The following is a 17662-nucleotide window of genomic DNA, read 5'->3' as shown; positions in this document are numbered from 1 at the left end:
AAAAACACAAATTCAAATACATATCACGATAACATTTATCGAAATTTTGAGATGGAATTACAAAATTATGTTCCAATTGGCTTTACAATCTTAAATTTAACACGCTCTCTTCATAAATGTCTCATTTACATATCTCAATTAATACATTAGTAATGTAATAAATATTTTTGCATGGAATACATACAGTTTTTCGAGTCACCGCTTACAAGCTGATCAGTTTCATGAATTCCAACATTATTCCTCTTCAGGCGAGATTTGACCTTCAAAGCTATAATTAATGCTAAACGATGAATTATTCCAAGCGAATGATTCGTATGAATTATTCCTACACGGAGTCACTTGATATTCTACTCAGTTACACCGTCAAATCTTCCATTTTTTAAAGCGTCAAATTACGATTCACGTTTTTTTTTAGTTAACGGGAGAGAGAGAAAGAGAGATACATCTAATATGAAATTAATTATAAATCATAATTAGTTAGGATCGCGGCCGAAAGTATTGCATCTAAGAATAGGTCTTCATTGAAACTAGCTTTATTATGAAAAAAGAAAGACGGCTAATTACGTTTGATTATATATTAAGACCTCTAGACTTATGTCTTAAGTCTTGCTGTTTATCTGTTGCCTGCATTCATAATTCAGGAGTGGCCGAAATTCGCGCAACAGCTGATGGAACTCGGTTGCACCTGGACCACGCAGATAGAGGTGAAATATCGCCATTAGTTGAAACATTTTTATTTATGCAAGTTCAGTACTAAATAACTCCCGGCATTATCGTATACTTCTTTATATAAGGCTCTCGCAAAAAGCAAGATTCTCCGAGTCATAAAATTAGTAATCATAATCGTATATGTAATTATATAAAAGATCGAGCATAGAGAATCATTGTTTTTCTTAACATTTAAAATTTATTTATTAAATCTTAAGAGAGAGAAAAAGAGAAATGTATGATTAATACACTGTTTTTTATACACGCTATTTAATTGGTATAAAAAAAAAAACTGCGAATTCTTAAATACCATGTTCCTTTCACGGTGCTTTTATACTATGGTGTTGAATATGCACGCGTCAAATATATTCTCGTGCGTGAAACTCGCACTGCACGAAGGAGAAATGTCAGATCCAGGATGAAATATATATTCACGGATTAAGTGAAAATATTACTCTCACAATGAGATATCATACTCAATGTGCGTGCGTTCACGTACATATATTATATACGTTGATGTTTAAAACATTTCACTGCGTCGAGAGAATATTTTAAATGAAGCCGTTCGTAACGCGGGCGGGAAAAATGCGTTATAATCGCGCAAACTCCTGATAAAATGTTTATTAGAAGAATGTAGGCTAATAATAATAATAATCGCGATATCCTACCGACCCGGAAACGCGTTCTTATGTATGCACATATAGCGAAATATGCGTTTATATCGCGTGCGTGCTGCGCTTCAGAAGGACCAGTTTCACGGACGCGAGGCCTTAACGCGATACCCTCTTTTCGCTCCCTCATGCAGTTACACGCACAAGTGGCCGTTACCGTGGCGTTTGATATTAACGCGAATGGCGTCGAGCCCGTCAGCTTAATAGAGGAATGAAAAGCACGCCGATATTTTACGACAGATATAAAAAAAAAAACATTAATTCGAAGCCAAACAGCCTTATCCGCGCAAATCATCGATTGTTCAAAATCGTTATCTATAATATCGTTTCGTATAATCACAGCAAAGATAAATCATTTTTCTCTCTTTGGAGGAAGAATCGAAAATTTCGGGATAAATATTAGACGAATAAATTCGGTCAGGTGAAAATGTGAAATAACGGAGATATACGTGTGTAGGATGAAGTAATAAGCTCCTTACCGGATGTCGGCTAAGCGAAAGGGGATTTCATTTGACAAAGGCTATTAAGCGAAACGAAGTATCCGGAAATCGAACCGTAACTAATGCCGTAATGGATTCCAAAGTCGAGGAGAAGATAACGGTGATCTTCCGGAGACTTGGAGCGAGCGCGCGTACCGAGTGTTCACCGGCTTCGATCGTACTTGTATTTCTCCCTTTATACTCCTCTTCCGTTATTTTCCCTCCCGCGTGCGCGATGTCGTTCTATAAAAAGCATTTATAAGGGACGTCACGTTACACGCGAGATGAATCAACGCGTTAAAGAACAAATCTGATTAGACTGTAACAGCTATAATTTCCGCCTTTTTAATTATACGAGGCTCATCCACGACCTTCTTCCTTTTTTCTTCTCTACTTCAGATGGACACGCCGGTGCAGGCGAACACGATCGGGACGTATATCGGATCACCGAATCATACTACGAATTACACACAGGTGAGAAGAATCATCAAGGTATGTCTCGTAAAATCGATGTTACAATGTTCTCTCAGAAAAAGAGACCGTTAAAAGCATTCTTTTCTTGCCCGTACATGTTTTATTTATTTATTAAATTCCTCACGTTGATTGTTTCTCAGAACGACATGATTAATGTCGGTGGCGAATTAGGCAGCGGGGACGCGGGGTACTTCAGCACGAGTCCGCAAATGGCGTATCAACCTGCAACGACGACGAACACCGCTACCCAGCAGCTCACACCACAAACTCCAAACACACCTACGATCATTCTCACAGGTATATTCCCCGCGGTGGACGTGCGATGAATTTTTTAATTACGCGGCCGCGTGACAAGAGACGTAAAATATCTTGCTCGTTTTATCCATTATTCTCGGAATAAGGCATTACTTTCTTTTTTACGATAATATTTCAAAGCCGATTTTTATCCGTAAAGAATATTTAATACATTTATGTATAACGCAGCTTATGCTTTCATCGAAAAAAAGTGAAAGGATAACGATTTATTTCAATTCCGTAAACAATTTCAAATGTGTGTAATTCGATGAAATGGTGATGGAATCTCGATAACTACCGTGTTACAGATTTCTCCGGTGCGGACGATCTCACAAATCCGGAATTCGTGAAGGATCTAGGTACAGCGATGATGGGCGATTTTGACCCGGAAATGTTCCCATCGGACGACGCCCTCAGACAGGGCCTCGATCCAATCGACGTGGACGGTTTACAAATGCTCGCCGACCCTACGATGGTCATATCGGATTCCAGCGCCGAAGCCCACTTTAGGTTAGATCGACTTTAAGGGAAGAGATTTTACTCATTTACCAACACACATACACACACACACATACACATACACTCCCGTATCGACTATTGTATAGGATAAAATAAATTCTGTCCTGGTGTCGCGATTAATTCTTAAGACACTTTGACATATTGGGATACTTCTTGGGCACTGACAAATTTGCAGGGAATCAATAGCGCGTGTCAAGATATGTGTATAAATAATAAATTTATTAGTAAATTTTATTTATACAGCATATGAATTTATATATATATGTAGATTTTATACGAATGTTTTTTCTCGTTTAATGGCGCGCATTTTTTTTTATCGCGCGACTCATGCATAAAGATTTGAAGATCTGCATTGTTTTTTTTTTTATCGATATAGTATATTTGAACACAAAAAAAATCTGTCGCGATGTTTTCTGGAAACAGGTCAGTGGCCAATGAAAGTTGTCTCTCGCTCGTGATAAACCGTTACTTGACGATTAAGTAATATATAAAAATCTTTATTAACCCTTTTTTTTATTTTACACTACTTTGTATATTGTATCATGTATGATCTCTAAGAAGCACAAAAGAAAATGTTTACTGATTTATACATGCTTTTATCATAATGCAATTATATAGTGAAGTAATCTACCGTTTAGGCCAATTTAAAGTTTAGAGAATATTACGATCAATTACGTTCCTCGACGAAGGAACGTACTAAAAAAAAAAAACGCATAAAGACATAGAAGTGAGAGAGGAGGGAGATGCCTATCGGCGGTACACGCCAGCAGTAATCTAGATTTTTCTTTCCTTTTCCTTATTATATCCTTACGAGTAGCAGCTTATGATCATAAACATTTACGTTAACAGTGCATAGTCTAGCTGTAGGGAATTCTTTCCCTTTTACTTCTCCTCTTTCTCCCTTAATATCGTGTTCGCGATACAATAGTGAGTTAGTTTAGATTAGATAATACAGGATTGTGTATTATTGTAGCAAATTTTTAGACTCAATTTTTTCTCCATCGAAAATTACAAATATCAAATCTGTGATATTGAAGCTGGCTAACAATAAGTCGAAGAAATTCAAAGGCAATCTCAATGAGGAAATTACGTAAGAGTTTCAGAAACAGGTTTATCCCATACGTTTCTCTAGGTGTGCAATCCTGTTATTGATAATCATTTCTATATTTGTCATTTTCTGAAGATTACTTATAACTATCATTTTGATTATTAATATATTTGCTGCGAGTAAATGCAGTGATAATAACGAGTAGGAAGAGAAATGTCATAATGCGTGTACCCTCGGCGATTTTGTCAATTGTTTTTTGAAAGTAATATACTATACTTTATACGCGCGTGTTCGATAATTAATCGAACGCGAGATTAAGATAACGACGATAAAATCAAGAAGACGACCCTTACGTCTATGCATGTTGTGATTAGCGTATCATACCTTTCTCGATAACATTCAAAGTTCTTCGTTCTAGATAAAGACACAATGTAGGCGATTAGCATTGCGGAATTTGGCTGCGAAAATCTGCAGAAGTAGCGTAGCCTGTGGTGGCCAATCGAGTGCATACTTCTATATACACATCTTCTATTTCATCCTACATTAAAAATAGATTGAAATTTGAACGGACGTAAAATGAGAAATAGGTAAATTTGCTATCGCTAAATAACACACGTACACACACATTCATATCTTATAAATATAGATCATCTTCCGTCTACAATGAATGATAAATGTGCCCGGAATTTTCTTTCGGTGCTAAAAAAGTTCTGGTAAGTAGCGAAGTGTAACGGAGAGAGAATCCCTCTTTTCTCACACATTCTCGCTATCGGTTAGCGCTCACTTCGTGGCTACGAGAGCTTTTTTACGCAAAACGAAAAATCTCGCGGAGAGCGTTACCTCTCTTGACGGAGAAGAAACTAACTTAATGATAATCTTTACATATTTAAAATGTGATTAATGTGACCACCAGAGAGTTTTTAAATTATCGATATATCCAAAAGTTTTATCGTAGTAGATGAAATTCACTCTCTCTCTCTCTCTCTCTCTTTCTCTCTCTTACTCGCAAAGTTTCGTCCGCGTATAAGCAAACGCAAGAGGTGCCAAAAGCGCGTAGATATTCGTCATAGATTTTAAGATCGTGCTCTATTGACTCATAATCGTGCAATATAAACGTATGTATATGATCGTCGGTCGTTTAACGTAAGGTTTAAACCAAGTTAAATGTTAACCAAGATCGTTCACGTCAATTTGTCATTGTCATCGTATCAAAACGAAAGGAAACAAAAAAGAAAAGCGCAGAATCTTAATTTGTGGAACATCTTCGGAAAAGGAGAAGACAAGTTTATTATTATCTTGTATCTAACATGTATCTGGCGCGGAACATTGCTGTTTTTCGATATTCGAAGCTTTCAAGACGCAAAGGATAAAGTGTGCAACGGTAAACATAACGGAAAAAGAATCACGTGAGATACCGCGTTAATCGTTGCGCTATCAATTAAACGAATTTAGTGTCACGCGAAGTCTTCAATTAAGAAGGCGAATGCACTTGAAAATAATTAAAATATATCAAAACTTTTTTTTTTTTTTTTTAAGTAGATAATTTTCTCTGCACACATTTTTTGTTATATTAAAGATTTTATTGTATGAATTTAAAAAATTATTTTTTTTTACAACTTTCATACATCTTTTTCGTGGAAACCACTAGTACAACTGTTATTTTTTTAATTTGATTAGAAATAAATTAATTATGACTTGATTGTTCGGTTTAAAAACATTATAACTTTTATCAAAAGTTATAAACGATCAAAGTCGTTAAATAAGTTGACTTTATTCCAACTATAATTAAAATTCAGAAGAACTTACTCAGTGAAAATGTAATCAAATGTGTGAGAAAAAAAGTAAAATAAAAATTATTTGGATGTATTAATCCGATATTAAGAAAAAGGAACACGAAGATAAATAGTTTTGCAATATTTGCGTGTGATTTCGCAGCTAGTTTGACCCGCTTACTTAAATAAGTACTATTTTTTTTATCGGAATTAAAGATTGGCAAAACAACTGCTTTTCTAATCGCGCAAACATATTATGTACGTTAAACTTGCGTATTTCATCAGATCATTTTAGAGATTGTGAAATGAGATAAGTAATCCGATAGCACTCATTTTAGCTCGCATTAATCTTAATGAGTGAGAATGTAACTGTAATAGTTATATGGAGTTATCGGCCTTTCAAAGATTGTAGCGAGTTATACATGTTTTTACATTATGATCTCTCTCTCTCTCTCTCTCTCTCTCTCTCTCTCTTTCTCTAATCGCTGCGCGAAGACACAGTGCTCTCAGAAAGCATCGCGTATCTTCTCTCGCTTATAGATCCCCTGATAAATTCTGATTTTGTTTTCTTAGCAAATATTTGGTATCAAATGTCGGAGAGAAAATGTCTGGTTTACAATAAAATTTGATTTGCCACAAGGAAAAACTTTTTTATCTCAAATTACTCGTAATTCGAGAAGATATACGATCCCTGGGGATGCACGTTACGTATAAAAAAAAAAAAGATTAATTTTTCGTAAATGGCAATTAAAATAACTTTAGCATCTGCGTGATACGGATCGATACAAGTCATCTTTTGACGCATTGAAATTCGAAGGCGGAACGCGAATGTATAATCCCGCAATTGACTTTATGTTTTATATATTTAACACATTTTACAATTTGAACTGTGTGTATGTTGACAAATCAATCTTTCAAAGGCGAATCTTTTTTCAAGAGTAGAAAGTGAGAAGAGGTCTTTGTCGACTCGCATTTTTTAATCTAATCAAAAAGATCGATGAAACTATGATAGAACGTAGCACGACCAAAGTATCCTCTGCATAAACGTGTAAATTCATATTTTCACTTCGTGCTATACGAAGCTGAAATAGGATCTAACGTCTCTCCTTTCTTTCTGTTTCCCCTCCTGCATCCCTCAAAATTTCACACTTTAAGTTTTTCAATAATTTTTTCCGTTTCGTCCCTTTTCTCTTATATCATCCATTCTTTTTCTATACAAATCCTAAAGACAAAACTGTTCTCTCTCCCTCTCTCACACTCTCTCTCTCTCCCCCCTCATCTCTCTCTCTCTCTCTCTCTCTGTTTAATCGCATTGAGGGGAGGAGAGATTGGCTTAAGATTAATAAAATCGCAAGCCTGTTGTAACGTGCAATTAAAAAAGATAAAATAAGCAGCGAATTTGGAAAAGCGTCGCTGCCTAGTCTCGCGCCAGATCGATCCTGCAGCGTCGAGGGCTTAAATGAAAGAAATTTGTAATATTTGTATATAGCCATGTTATATTGTGGTAAAGAAGAATTTTACCTATTATTATATAAATATAAAATTTATATATATATATTACCTATATGTAATACCGTTACGTTGTTGTACTATATTATTGTGAACACCATTTCTCAGACATCGATTTTTTTAAATAAAAAAGAAAAGAGCTCTTTCGACACACACTAAATACCAAGCCAATCCGTCACGTTATTTGCCGTAGCTCGTGCCGGTTATGCGTAACACCTATGTCGCATCTCGCAATCGCGTTTCATTCGCAAGGATATTTATGCGATCCCGGTGTTCATGTGCGCCGATAAAAATATATCTCTCGGAATCTCTCCATACACACATTGATTCGGCGCATATGATGTAGCAATGTTTCGAGACCGGTTTTCGCAAATATCAAGGTTCGTGCATGTTGATTAGAGTTGATTTTGTTCCGCGGATATATTCGATCTCGACCGTCATTTCTCGATTAATTTTCAATGTTCGATAACAACGGACAAGTTTGACGAGTAAAAAAAAAAAAAAGAGGTTTTCTCAAAATCGATCGGTGCCTGAGCGTTTCACCGACCCGAGCCTTTTGTCATAAGACCGATATTCACGGCGATCTAATTAATTAACGGTCAATCAAACGCGGTGCCCTTTAGCGCGTCACGAAAGTCAGTTCGCGCTCTCGAAAAAAATATCGTCTCTATAAAGTCACGATGTTAAATATAAGTCGATTAATCAAGTGTGATCAAACGATATACATTTGACGACACATTGATTTCATTCGGAAAGATGTAGACATTCTCGCGAGAATCATCTCGTTTCGATTTCCACGTCATTTGGATATATCTTCCTTTCAGTTCGCAACGATGCCTCGCGAAAAGACCACTCGAAAGAGACGTACACGCTCATTTTCACACGTACATGTCACACGCACACTCATTTAGACGAGGAAAATCTTTAGACGTCTAAGTTTTCCCTCGACATTCTCATCGTTTTCGAATCCTCCTAGCCGTCGATGTAAATAACTGTTTTATATTGTTGTAAAGTAGAACGATTATACGGAACGGGAGAGAGGCGAATTGCGTATGATTCGGGGATATTACGGGCGTGCGGGCATCACTTGGCGTGCATCACATCCCTGTTTCCGGCGTCCATAATATGTAAGCGCACAACAAGAAAAAAAACAAAGACGATTAACGATTTATGTGTCTTCTTCGTGTTTAATCGTAATAACGTTTATTAATTAAATCTTGAACGTCTACGAAGCGTCTGTGTCTTTTGCCTAGATACCTCTCTCTCTCTCTCTCTCTTTATCTCGATTGGCGCTAACAATAAGAGGTAACCCGGAGAACGCGACGATTATTCGCTTATATATGCGCACTTTTTTTACGAAATAAAAAGATGGATATTATTGCTCCGTTTCTTGCATTATGTTATGCATTCATATCTTAGAATTATGACAATCGATATAATTATACGACAAAGCGGAGAGAGAGACAAATATTCATAGAATGTATCGAACGTTTATGATAAATTCTTGCCTTTCTATCCCAAAGTCACACATGCAAAATAAATCGTTCGGTTATTCCAACACTGAAATATTAATATCTTCTCTTTGTTGGCGCAATTTTCATTATACTTACTTAGTCAATCGACTTATATGCGCTGCGTTTCTAAAGTATCGCGTTCTTCAGGTTCTCGAATTGGTCTATGGTGATAATTGATAAGTGAACGCCTTCCGACGATCGATGAGTCACTGTTGTACATAATGTTTCTCTAGCATATACTATTGTGTGCGCGCGGAAGTTAAGGAAATGATCGATTGATTGATTTGAATTTTATTGTCTGTTAATAAATTAAAATTTATCGAAATAAAGTTAAATGAATTACTGGAGGAACGACACGCGCGCGCGTACGCAAAGCGTATGCAATCGCGCGCGCAAGCAATGTTAGCGAGATTGTGCAGTTTACTTTGCGAGATGTTTTTTAAATAGCTTGTAATATATTTTAAGATTGTATAAGAGAAGCGTCCGAAGAGAGAAGCAATTCAAAACTCGTTTTATATCTTTTGACGTGTTACACACACGGCCGGCGTAAAGAAATAAAATTTATAAGTAATTTAGAGCGGTAGATAACATAGTTATCCACTTTTGTCAAGGATTTATATATATATATATATCTCGTTCATTTAGGCTACTTAATTAAACCGACTCGCAATCTCTCCGAGTGTCTCGTGATTAATGGCATTATACCCTATATTATAAGCTATAGCCTTTCTCTAATTACAAATGCATCATTCTGCTCTCTCGTAAAGATCTATAAATATTTCGTTTCGTAAAAAAGGTCTATATATGTCTTATATTCCTACTTAGTCCTTCGTTACTGCGCGACGATAGAAGTTCGGAAAATTACGTTGTATCTTTCGTGATAATTTCAATTCATGGAAATATTCTCACCCCAAAGAGAGAGAGTGGTTTGTTCCATTTTATTCTCTATGAGAGATAAAATTTAATTTTTCGTATCAGGACCACCGAGTACGCGTTTGATCCTTTTAAATCTAGCGAGAGCACCGCCAGGCTCACTCTGCAATCCACCGAAGGCCTCTTTGTACTCTCTTGCTAAACGCGGACTCAATTCCTGCGAACTCCCAGTGAGAGACGCCAAGGAATTTGAATGTTCTACTGTAGGACTCTGTTCTCCGTCATTGCTCTCATCTTCGCCGGCGATGGACGAAGATGCTTGTAGCTGCGATAGAGTTTCGTGTTATTTATTTTATATATATATATATACAAAATATCTCGTATAAATATAATTCTATATTAAAAATTTAAGTCGAAAATATAGAATAAAATTTGTTCCGAATTTTTGACTTATCCTTTTGTGTAGAATCATTACGTTTTTTCAGTTTCTACCAGTATAAAATATTTTGAGATTATTTCTAAGATAAAGATGTGCAGTATAATATACTAATTTTTAATAATGCATGATTGTATATCTGAATTATTTCGCGAAAATAATTACTCGGTTTAACTCTCGATTTTCGCTGAGCCTTACCATTCCATCGTCCGCATGGTGATAAGAATTGAAATCCGTGAATAATTCATTTTCCGGTCTGGCGGCCGTCCGATCAGATGGCGATGCGTAACTTCTCGAACGTCTTCTCTTTGTCCGATCATTGTTTACCAAAAAAGTTTGCCTGACGCGCTCGCGTTTCTTTTTTAAAAGTCCTTTCGAAGGAGCTTGTCCTCCGGAGGATTTATCACGGTTAATCGCGAATCGTTTCTTCAGATTTTCGCTTTCTTTCAAAGTATCCGGTCTGCTGATCTCGCTGGACCGACGTTGCAGCTTATCACGTCGTTCTCCCTTCAAGCAGCGTTTCTTATCGTCTCTCTTCGAGAAAGAAGCAGCGGCGATTTCTCGTATCGATCTCTTTATCTGACGCTTTTCGATTGGTTCACCCTCAAAGCTCTGTCTCTCCTCATCCTCTTCCTGATCCCGCAACTCATCGAACCTGGCGTTGTTTTCCTCGACATTCCTTATTCGCCGCTGCGCCTCGATGTCACGTTTGATCTCCTCCTTGATCGAATCGATCTTCCGTTGAATCTCCTCCTCCACGCGCTTCCCGTATTCCGCGCTCGACTCGTCTCCGTTGGACAAAGTAATTACACTCGTTGATTCCTTGTTCTCGGTAGAACCGCTCGACCTTGGAATCACCTCGTTCAATCCGGATTCTTTGATCTCGGATGCTAAGTCACCGGACGCCGATGCTCGTCGATTAAAGTTTTTCGACGATTCAGCGAGAGAAATTTTGCCCGTCAAAGGATTCTCCGCGATCTTCGGCTCTTCCAACTTCGTTGGATTGCTCGTTTCGGATTTATCAAACGTTTCCGAAAGCGCTTGATCTCTCTTCACCCGAGATTCATTCTCTCGTGTTTCTCTCCTCTCTCCTTGGTCTCGTTCCTCCAACGCGACCGTATCATCCAATATCCCAGGTGAATCGTCCTCCACTTCCTCATAATCCCCTGGACCATCCAGGATACCACGCTTCGCGACGTCCTTCGTCTCGTAGTCGTCGTACAGACTTGATCTCTCGTCTTGATCGGTATATTTCTCGACATTGACGTCACGGAGTAAACGCTTGAGATCGCTCGTCTTTACGTCTTTATCGCTTTCTTGTTTCGCCATCTCTTCGCCCGCCTCTTCCTCCGCATAATCCGATTCTCCGTTCAAACTGAGCTGATTGGTTATAGGATCGATAGATTTTTCGGCGTTTGATTGTTGAACATCGGGATTTGCGGATCTCTTCGAGATCTTACGTTTCTCTCGGTGATACGTATCGTCCTTTTCAAGATCACCATTACTCCTTTCCTCGCGCTCCAAGTTTACCTCTCTCTCGTAGTTGGCGTTTCCTCGCGATTGTGACACTTCAGCAAGGGATACCTCTCGTTTCGTTCTGGAAAGGTGTAATCTCCTAAGCGACGTAAAATCTATCGAATATTTCATCTGCGAAGAGGATGATAGAAACAAGCGGAAAAAATCGTCGAACCCATAAGCGATCGCGCGAGAATAGACGGATACTGCAGGAATGGTTTAAGAAGAAAAATCACGTACTGTCAATACCTGCGAGTATCGTCGACGAGCTTCGCGTGAGAAATCGGTTGTAATATCACGAGCAAGACGAAGCTGCAGATATAATAGTATAATCGATTTCTCATCTTGCATAAAAGCTCTTGCAGTTCATCGCGAAAGTGGAGCGTCTCGATTACATGGAGGTAATCAAGAAATTAAACGTCATGCTTCTTTGCCAAGTTGTGTCAAGTCAAATTATCATGAAACTATGAAGGACGAGCTATCGTATCGAATGCGATTATTTGCGATTGTGTTATCTTTTTATGTTACGGATCATCGATTTGTATAACGGTCCATTTGAAACAGTTCGTTCTCCTAATTAAAAACAGGCAATTTTAATAGCAAGTTTGGTTGGATACACTAATGCGCAAATTTACAGTAGCATAAATAATTAAAACGGTAACATAATTAATACGAGTTATTATTTATATCGCATAACAATATATAACTCGTAGTATTAATTATCTTACCGTTTTAATTATTTATATATATGTATACACATGCTATCGTAAATTTGTTACAAGCTCATCGGATATGATTTGTACGGTGAAGAGATATGATGGCAACCTCTCGTAAAGTAATGAGTCCGATATTTTTCTTTCACAAAAAGATTTTTATTAAAAAACTGGTATTTGGTAAATAAAATCTGTTTCTTCCTCTGCGTACAGCGCGCATGTGTGTATCGTATAATTATATATAATAGTAAATACAATTTTTAACTTTGTAACTTATTTTAATAAAAACAGAGGTCACATCTCTCATCGCGCTATACGAATAAAAATTATCTCTAATCAATCTAGAAAGAAACAACGCCTCGCTAAAATCGCATTAGTGCTCTCGCTAAAAAACGCTATAATAATTCGTTATGCTATTATCGCACCGTACACCGTACAGAAAATCGCTCGCGAAATTATTCTCGACAATAACGCTGTGACGGCGACGCGCAAACTTATACAAGTACACAAGCGACTACGCGATACGCGCCGCGTCGCGTAGAAGCGAGAATAACGAAAGATGACACCTATCTCGCGAGACGAGGATTCAATTCCGTGATATTGATGTCTCGAAGCGGGGGAAGGGAGTGTTTATGTTTTATTCATAGCGTATCTTTTTTTTTGTTTTTATTTTCTCTTCTACCTCTTCTCGGAGGATTCTCTTTCGTCACGGCAGTGGCAGTTTGTTTTGTAAACTCAAGAGGGAAAAATATACTGACATTTGTGCTCATCACTCGAAAGAATCTCTAAGAAAATAGTTTGCCTCTCGTCTTGTGGTGCGCGTAATATTTAAATGCATTTCTCAAATAATCGCGGAGATGTACGAGTCGTTTTGCGCAAAAACTTGGAAACGATGAAATGCGCGAGTCTGGGCGTTTCAAAAATCATCCTGTTAAAATCGATCTCTAATCTCTCGATGTCTGGCTTTACATTAAATAATATTAATTGTAAATATATTAATTAATTCTTTTTCTCGCGTGCGTGTTATAAAATTTGTATCATTTCAAAACTGGATCGTAACATCGCTTCGTCGTGGCGCCGAACGGTTCGCACATCGTTACGGTTGTGTATTCATCGCACAATTATGCGAGAGGATATTAGGCTAATCTCTCTTTGATCTAGTATCCTCCTTCGCCCTTTTGTAGGGCGATTAATTAACGCGCTGCATCGGAAACTGATAAATCCGTATCTAATGACTATGATCATTGACAAAAGGGACCGGCATACACATTCGGCGCTCTACAGAGCTCGATATATATCAACGATAAGATATTCTTCGGCATTAATCTTGTGGTAAAGACGACGAGACGACAAGTATTTTACACATTCGCGATCTTTGTTGAAAAGCTCTGCTCTGTACAAATGCATATGCCTTTTATCTTGAGTAATATGCATCGATGCGTCTTATTTTTAATATACTATAAACACACTTATGTTCATCAAACTTTCTCACATTCATCCACGCACACACACGTCTCATAGCCCCAAAATAAAAAAATAAAAAAATATATATATATATATGTCGAGTAAAATTTGCGCATGTTTGCTAAAAAATTAAGCGAAGCGCTATTATTTACAAATATCGAGAGGTTGAATCGATGCGCGCGAGAAGTCTAGCGGAAATGAAAGGTTTCCAATTTATCCTCTTTGCACATCTGTATCACAGCTGATCGTAAATTAACAAGATGAAACTTCACTTTTCACTATATTTTCGCAAATTAATCGTTTGAGCTTTCGTTGAGTCAACGCCAAGTAGTACATTTTATAGCGATCTGACGTAAGGCAGCAATAATCGTTTATTATATTATCATTCGAATGAACAAAATAGCCTTCAACTTGTCGTTCTATTGTGTAGACTAATTGTTGAAAATAAATCTCTATAATATAGCGTGTGTATTATGCGCGAAGCGATAAAATATATGTATTTATTTAGATAATTAAATATTCTACGAATGTCAGCTACGCGGATAGGCACGGAAAACGTATTTTACAATTAACAGCAAATATCAGTTGCCGCGTATAACAGTCTTAAAAAAAAAAAAAAGAAAACTGTATCGATGTTTGGTAGGAATGATTGAACACTATTACATCTATGCTAAAGTGTGCGTAATTCTAATGAAAAAAGAAAAAAATTTTGTGGCAACGCGTATAAAAGATATCTCGTTTTTTTAAATCTTTGCAAACAATTGATCACTGTGATAATTATAAACTGTCAAGATGTAAAATAATACATTTCAATGATTAAACTCAAAAATCCGCGCAAAAAAAATTGATAGAAATGTTACACGCAATGGTAATTATTCTAAACATCTAGTGTATATATAAACTGTACATTATGTTTTTTATATATCAAGAATTTTCTGACGATCATATCATGTGGTAACAATCTTTCGTATGAGCATCCAATCTTATGTAATATTGACACATTAAACAAGTTCGCTCTCTTGTGAATATTTTCTTAATATACATTACAAAAAGTATAAATATAGATAAAACTTTGAATATGTTATATTTTTTCATATATATTCCATGTTTCCATATAATTAAAAAAAAAGCACATCTTAACGCAATCTGAGGATATATACAGAAAAAAATACGGTAATAATTTTGCAAATAATTTAGAATAAATTTCAATTTATAAAATCGTAATTAATTACAAAATAAGAGCAATATATGTACTAATTTCATAAATAAAGATATCTTGCTCGACTACAGAAATGAGATAAATTGTGAAATGAAGATTATTCTCTGAAAAATCTAAACAGCAATCGAAGAGCAAGTGCATTTTATTTTGAATAACTTGACACGCGCGGTACAGCCCAAGTTTGTTAAAGTTGGAATCAGCTTCGAATGCATCTTTTTACTTTACCAACGTGGTCTAAATTTATTGAAAGTTTATTGCTGTACAAAAATAAAATTGTACGAAATATGTAAAATAGCACGAAATATTTCATTAAATAATTCGAAACAAAAGGATTTTGCGATTGCCTATATTTTTATGCAATGCAATATTAATGTATGATCCATAATTATTCATTTTATGTCATTAGATGGTACTATCTTACTGTTAGATTGTTACAGAACTTGAGCAATCTAATATTGAGCAGTTTATGTAATTGAGTAATTTATTTTGCAAAAAATGAAAAATAATAAATGGACTGAATATAGCATAACGGAACATAAATAGTTTGTATAATATATTAGCATACAATATAATATCAGAGATCTTATCCGTTAATTGCGTGTAAACATAGTATAATGTGCGCGATAGGAACTGAACAGAATCAGAATTTAAGATTAATAGGAAAGGTTCTAAATAGAACCGGCACATGAAATATTAATTAAAATCGTTATTGTCGCAATATAATGGGAGAAGAAATCTCGCGAGTTTTTTTATCATATATGTGAAAAATCCTTTTATTAAATATAGATGGTAAAAATTCATCCGTACGAAAAGAATTAGCATAACGGAATATTGGGCGCGTTGTAAAAACTCAAAATATTTTTTTAAATATAAAATCGACATATCTCCCAGGTTCTATATACATGAGATGTTGGTAATGATTTCAAAATATAACGGGCATGATATCAGTTGCAAAAGGAATTGAGTCGTTTGTATATTTCCTAAAGTGCAAAAAATGCATCAAATATCAACTAATTAATAACGTCTCGAGCTACTACTGCGCTAAATTCGTCCATCACTTTCTTACAGGATAAATAAAAATAAATTAAACACACTCGGATCAAGATAAGAGGAGTATTTCTATGCTTCTCGGTGTTTAGTATGAGTAGTTACTGTCAGTCTAAGATCAGTGGATGAGAACTTTTTAATTATTCACGATCGGGTTCAGGGCGCTTCGCTTAATTTTTGCGACAAACAAAAAATTAGATATCCGTTATACCCGATATTTTTCTCGATTCCTTCTATATCGTTGATGTAGATGTACCGAATCGCACATTCATTAAATCGATCAATATACGCGGCGACAGGCACACTTTTCTCTCTGCATTTAATATAATAGTTACACACAATCTCCAGATACTTATGTATTACCTTAATCCCCAGGGAGATTATTCTAATATATTACAGAACTATCACGCTGTAGTAGGCCTAAAATTAGCAATCGCGCGCCGATTCGTACAATAGACGGAGGCTCGCGGCCATATAGGAAACATTTCGTGTCGATCTTATGATACTTACATATTACATGGTCTAGGCATTAGCTTGTTTATTTCGTTATTACACTAAATACTTCAGAATACGAGCGAGGCTTATTATTACGATACATCGGCCGATCGGCTTATCTGTGTCATTAATCGTGTTTCTTAATTTCGGGAGAATTCAATTTAATTGTATGTACCTTGATTATTTCTCACCTTTCGTTCTGAAAGTTCGCGCACTGAAATATTTTGCTTTCAAAAAGAATTCCAGTTCTCTTTAAACGACAGAAACGGATTTTATCTATATTTGTCAAACAAAATCGTCGGAGAGATAAAAAAAGGCTCGTTGTGGTGCAAAGCTTCAAGATACGCGATCACAATTTTCGATTATTCGGTCAAAAGTTAAGACGTACAATCGGTATACTTGATCGGAGCATGAATAACGGCAATAAAAACAAATGTCTAATCGCTCACCTTGGCACGTTTTGATAGCAAACAGAATTTTTTCATTTGACAAAGAAACGCAGACAATTCGGAAAGAGATATTCCCCCCCAAAAAAGAGAACGAGAAACTGAAACAACGACTACGATCTTACAAAGTTTACGCCTTTTCGCATATTTTTCCTGTATTACATATTTTTTTCTCATATTTCCGGTATTATCTTGGGCTCGTACAATCTTTGCGCAATATCGCGATTTTTATCCAATGTGTGATATTATATAGAACGTTACACTTGTATTAGGTACTTGTGTTATTAGATCACTGGTATTTTAGAGATATTGATATACAGATTATCTCGAAACTAATGCAATATTTCTTTAAAATTTCACAGTTTGGATTCAATTTTTTTGTAGCAATAACTTCCAGAAAAGTTTGAAAGAAAATGACATTTAAATAACAAAATAAAATTTAGGAAAATAAAATAACAAATACAGA

General features: G+C 36.2%; 2 protein-coding genes across 8 annotated transcripts in view; one reads left to right on the top strand and one right to left on the bottom strand.

The window, feature by feature from the left end:
• Positions 1–3855, top strand: part of LOC115246022 (CREB-regulated transcription coactivator 1-like) — a 29569-nt gene extending 25714 nt beyond the window's left edge. For all 6 annotated transcript variants that reach the window (XM_029824591.1, XM_029824594.1, XM_029824590.1 and 3 more), the window contains 4 exons: positions 642–704; positions 2258–2332; positions 2473–2629; positions 2935–3855. In XM_029824591.1, coding sequence (XP_029680451.1) covers positions 642–704; positions 2258–2332; positions 2473–2629; positions 2935–3152 — 513 coding nt within the window. In that variant the 3' untranslated portion in view covers positions 3153–3855. The remainder of the gene's footprint in view (positions 1–641; positions 705–2257; positions 2333–2472; positions 2630–2934) is intronic.
• Positions 3626–16505, bottom strand: LOC115246024 (cylicin-2-like). Of its 2 annotated transcripts, none has more exons than XM_029824596.1 (3): positions 12062–16505; positions 10496–11894; positions 3626–10186 (listed from the first exon to the last, which is right to left on the bottom strand). In XM_029824596.1, the coding sequence occupies exons 1-3, from the start codon at positions 12154–12156 to the stop codon at positions 9950–9952; spliced, it is 1731 nt and encodes a 576-aa protein (XP_029680456.1). In that variant the 5' UTR covers positions 12157–16505; the 3' UTR covers positions 3626–9949. The 2 variants fall into 2 exon arrangements, with proteins under 2 accessions (XP_029680456.1, XP_029680455.1); XM_029824595.1 differs by having other exon boundaries at positions 10496–12385; positions 12541–16505.
• Positions 16506–17662: the final 1157 nt, after the last annotated feature.

The sequence above is a fragment of the Formica exsecta genome, unplaced genomic scaffold, assembly GCF_003651465.1.
Source record: "Formica exsecta isolate Colony F162 unplaced genomic scaffold, ASM365146v1 scaffold138, whole genome shotgun sequence".
In the NCBI taxonomy this organism is placed as follows: Eukaryota; Metazoa; Arthropoda; class Insecta; order Hymenoptera; family Formicidae; genus Formica; species Formica exsecta.
Note: the sequence above shows the minus strand (reverse complement) of the source record. Positions and strands in the feature narration are given on the sequence as shown.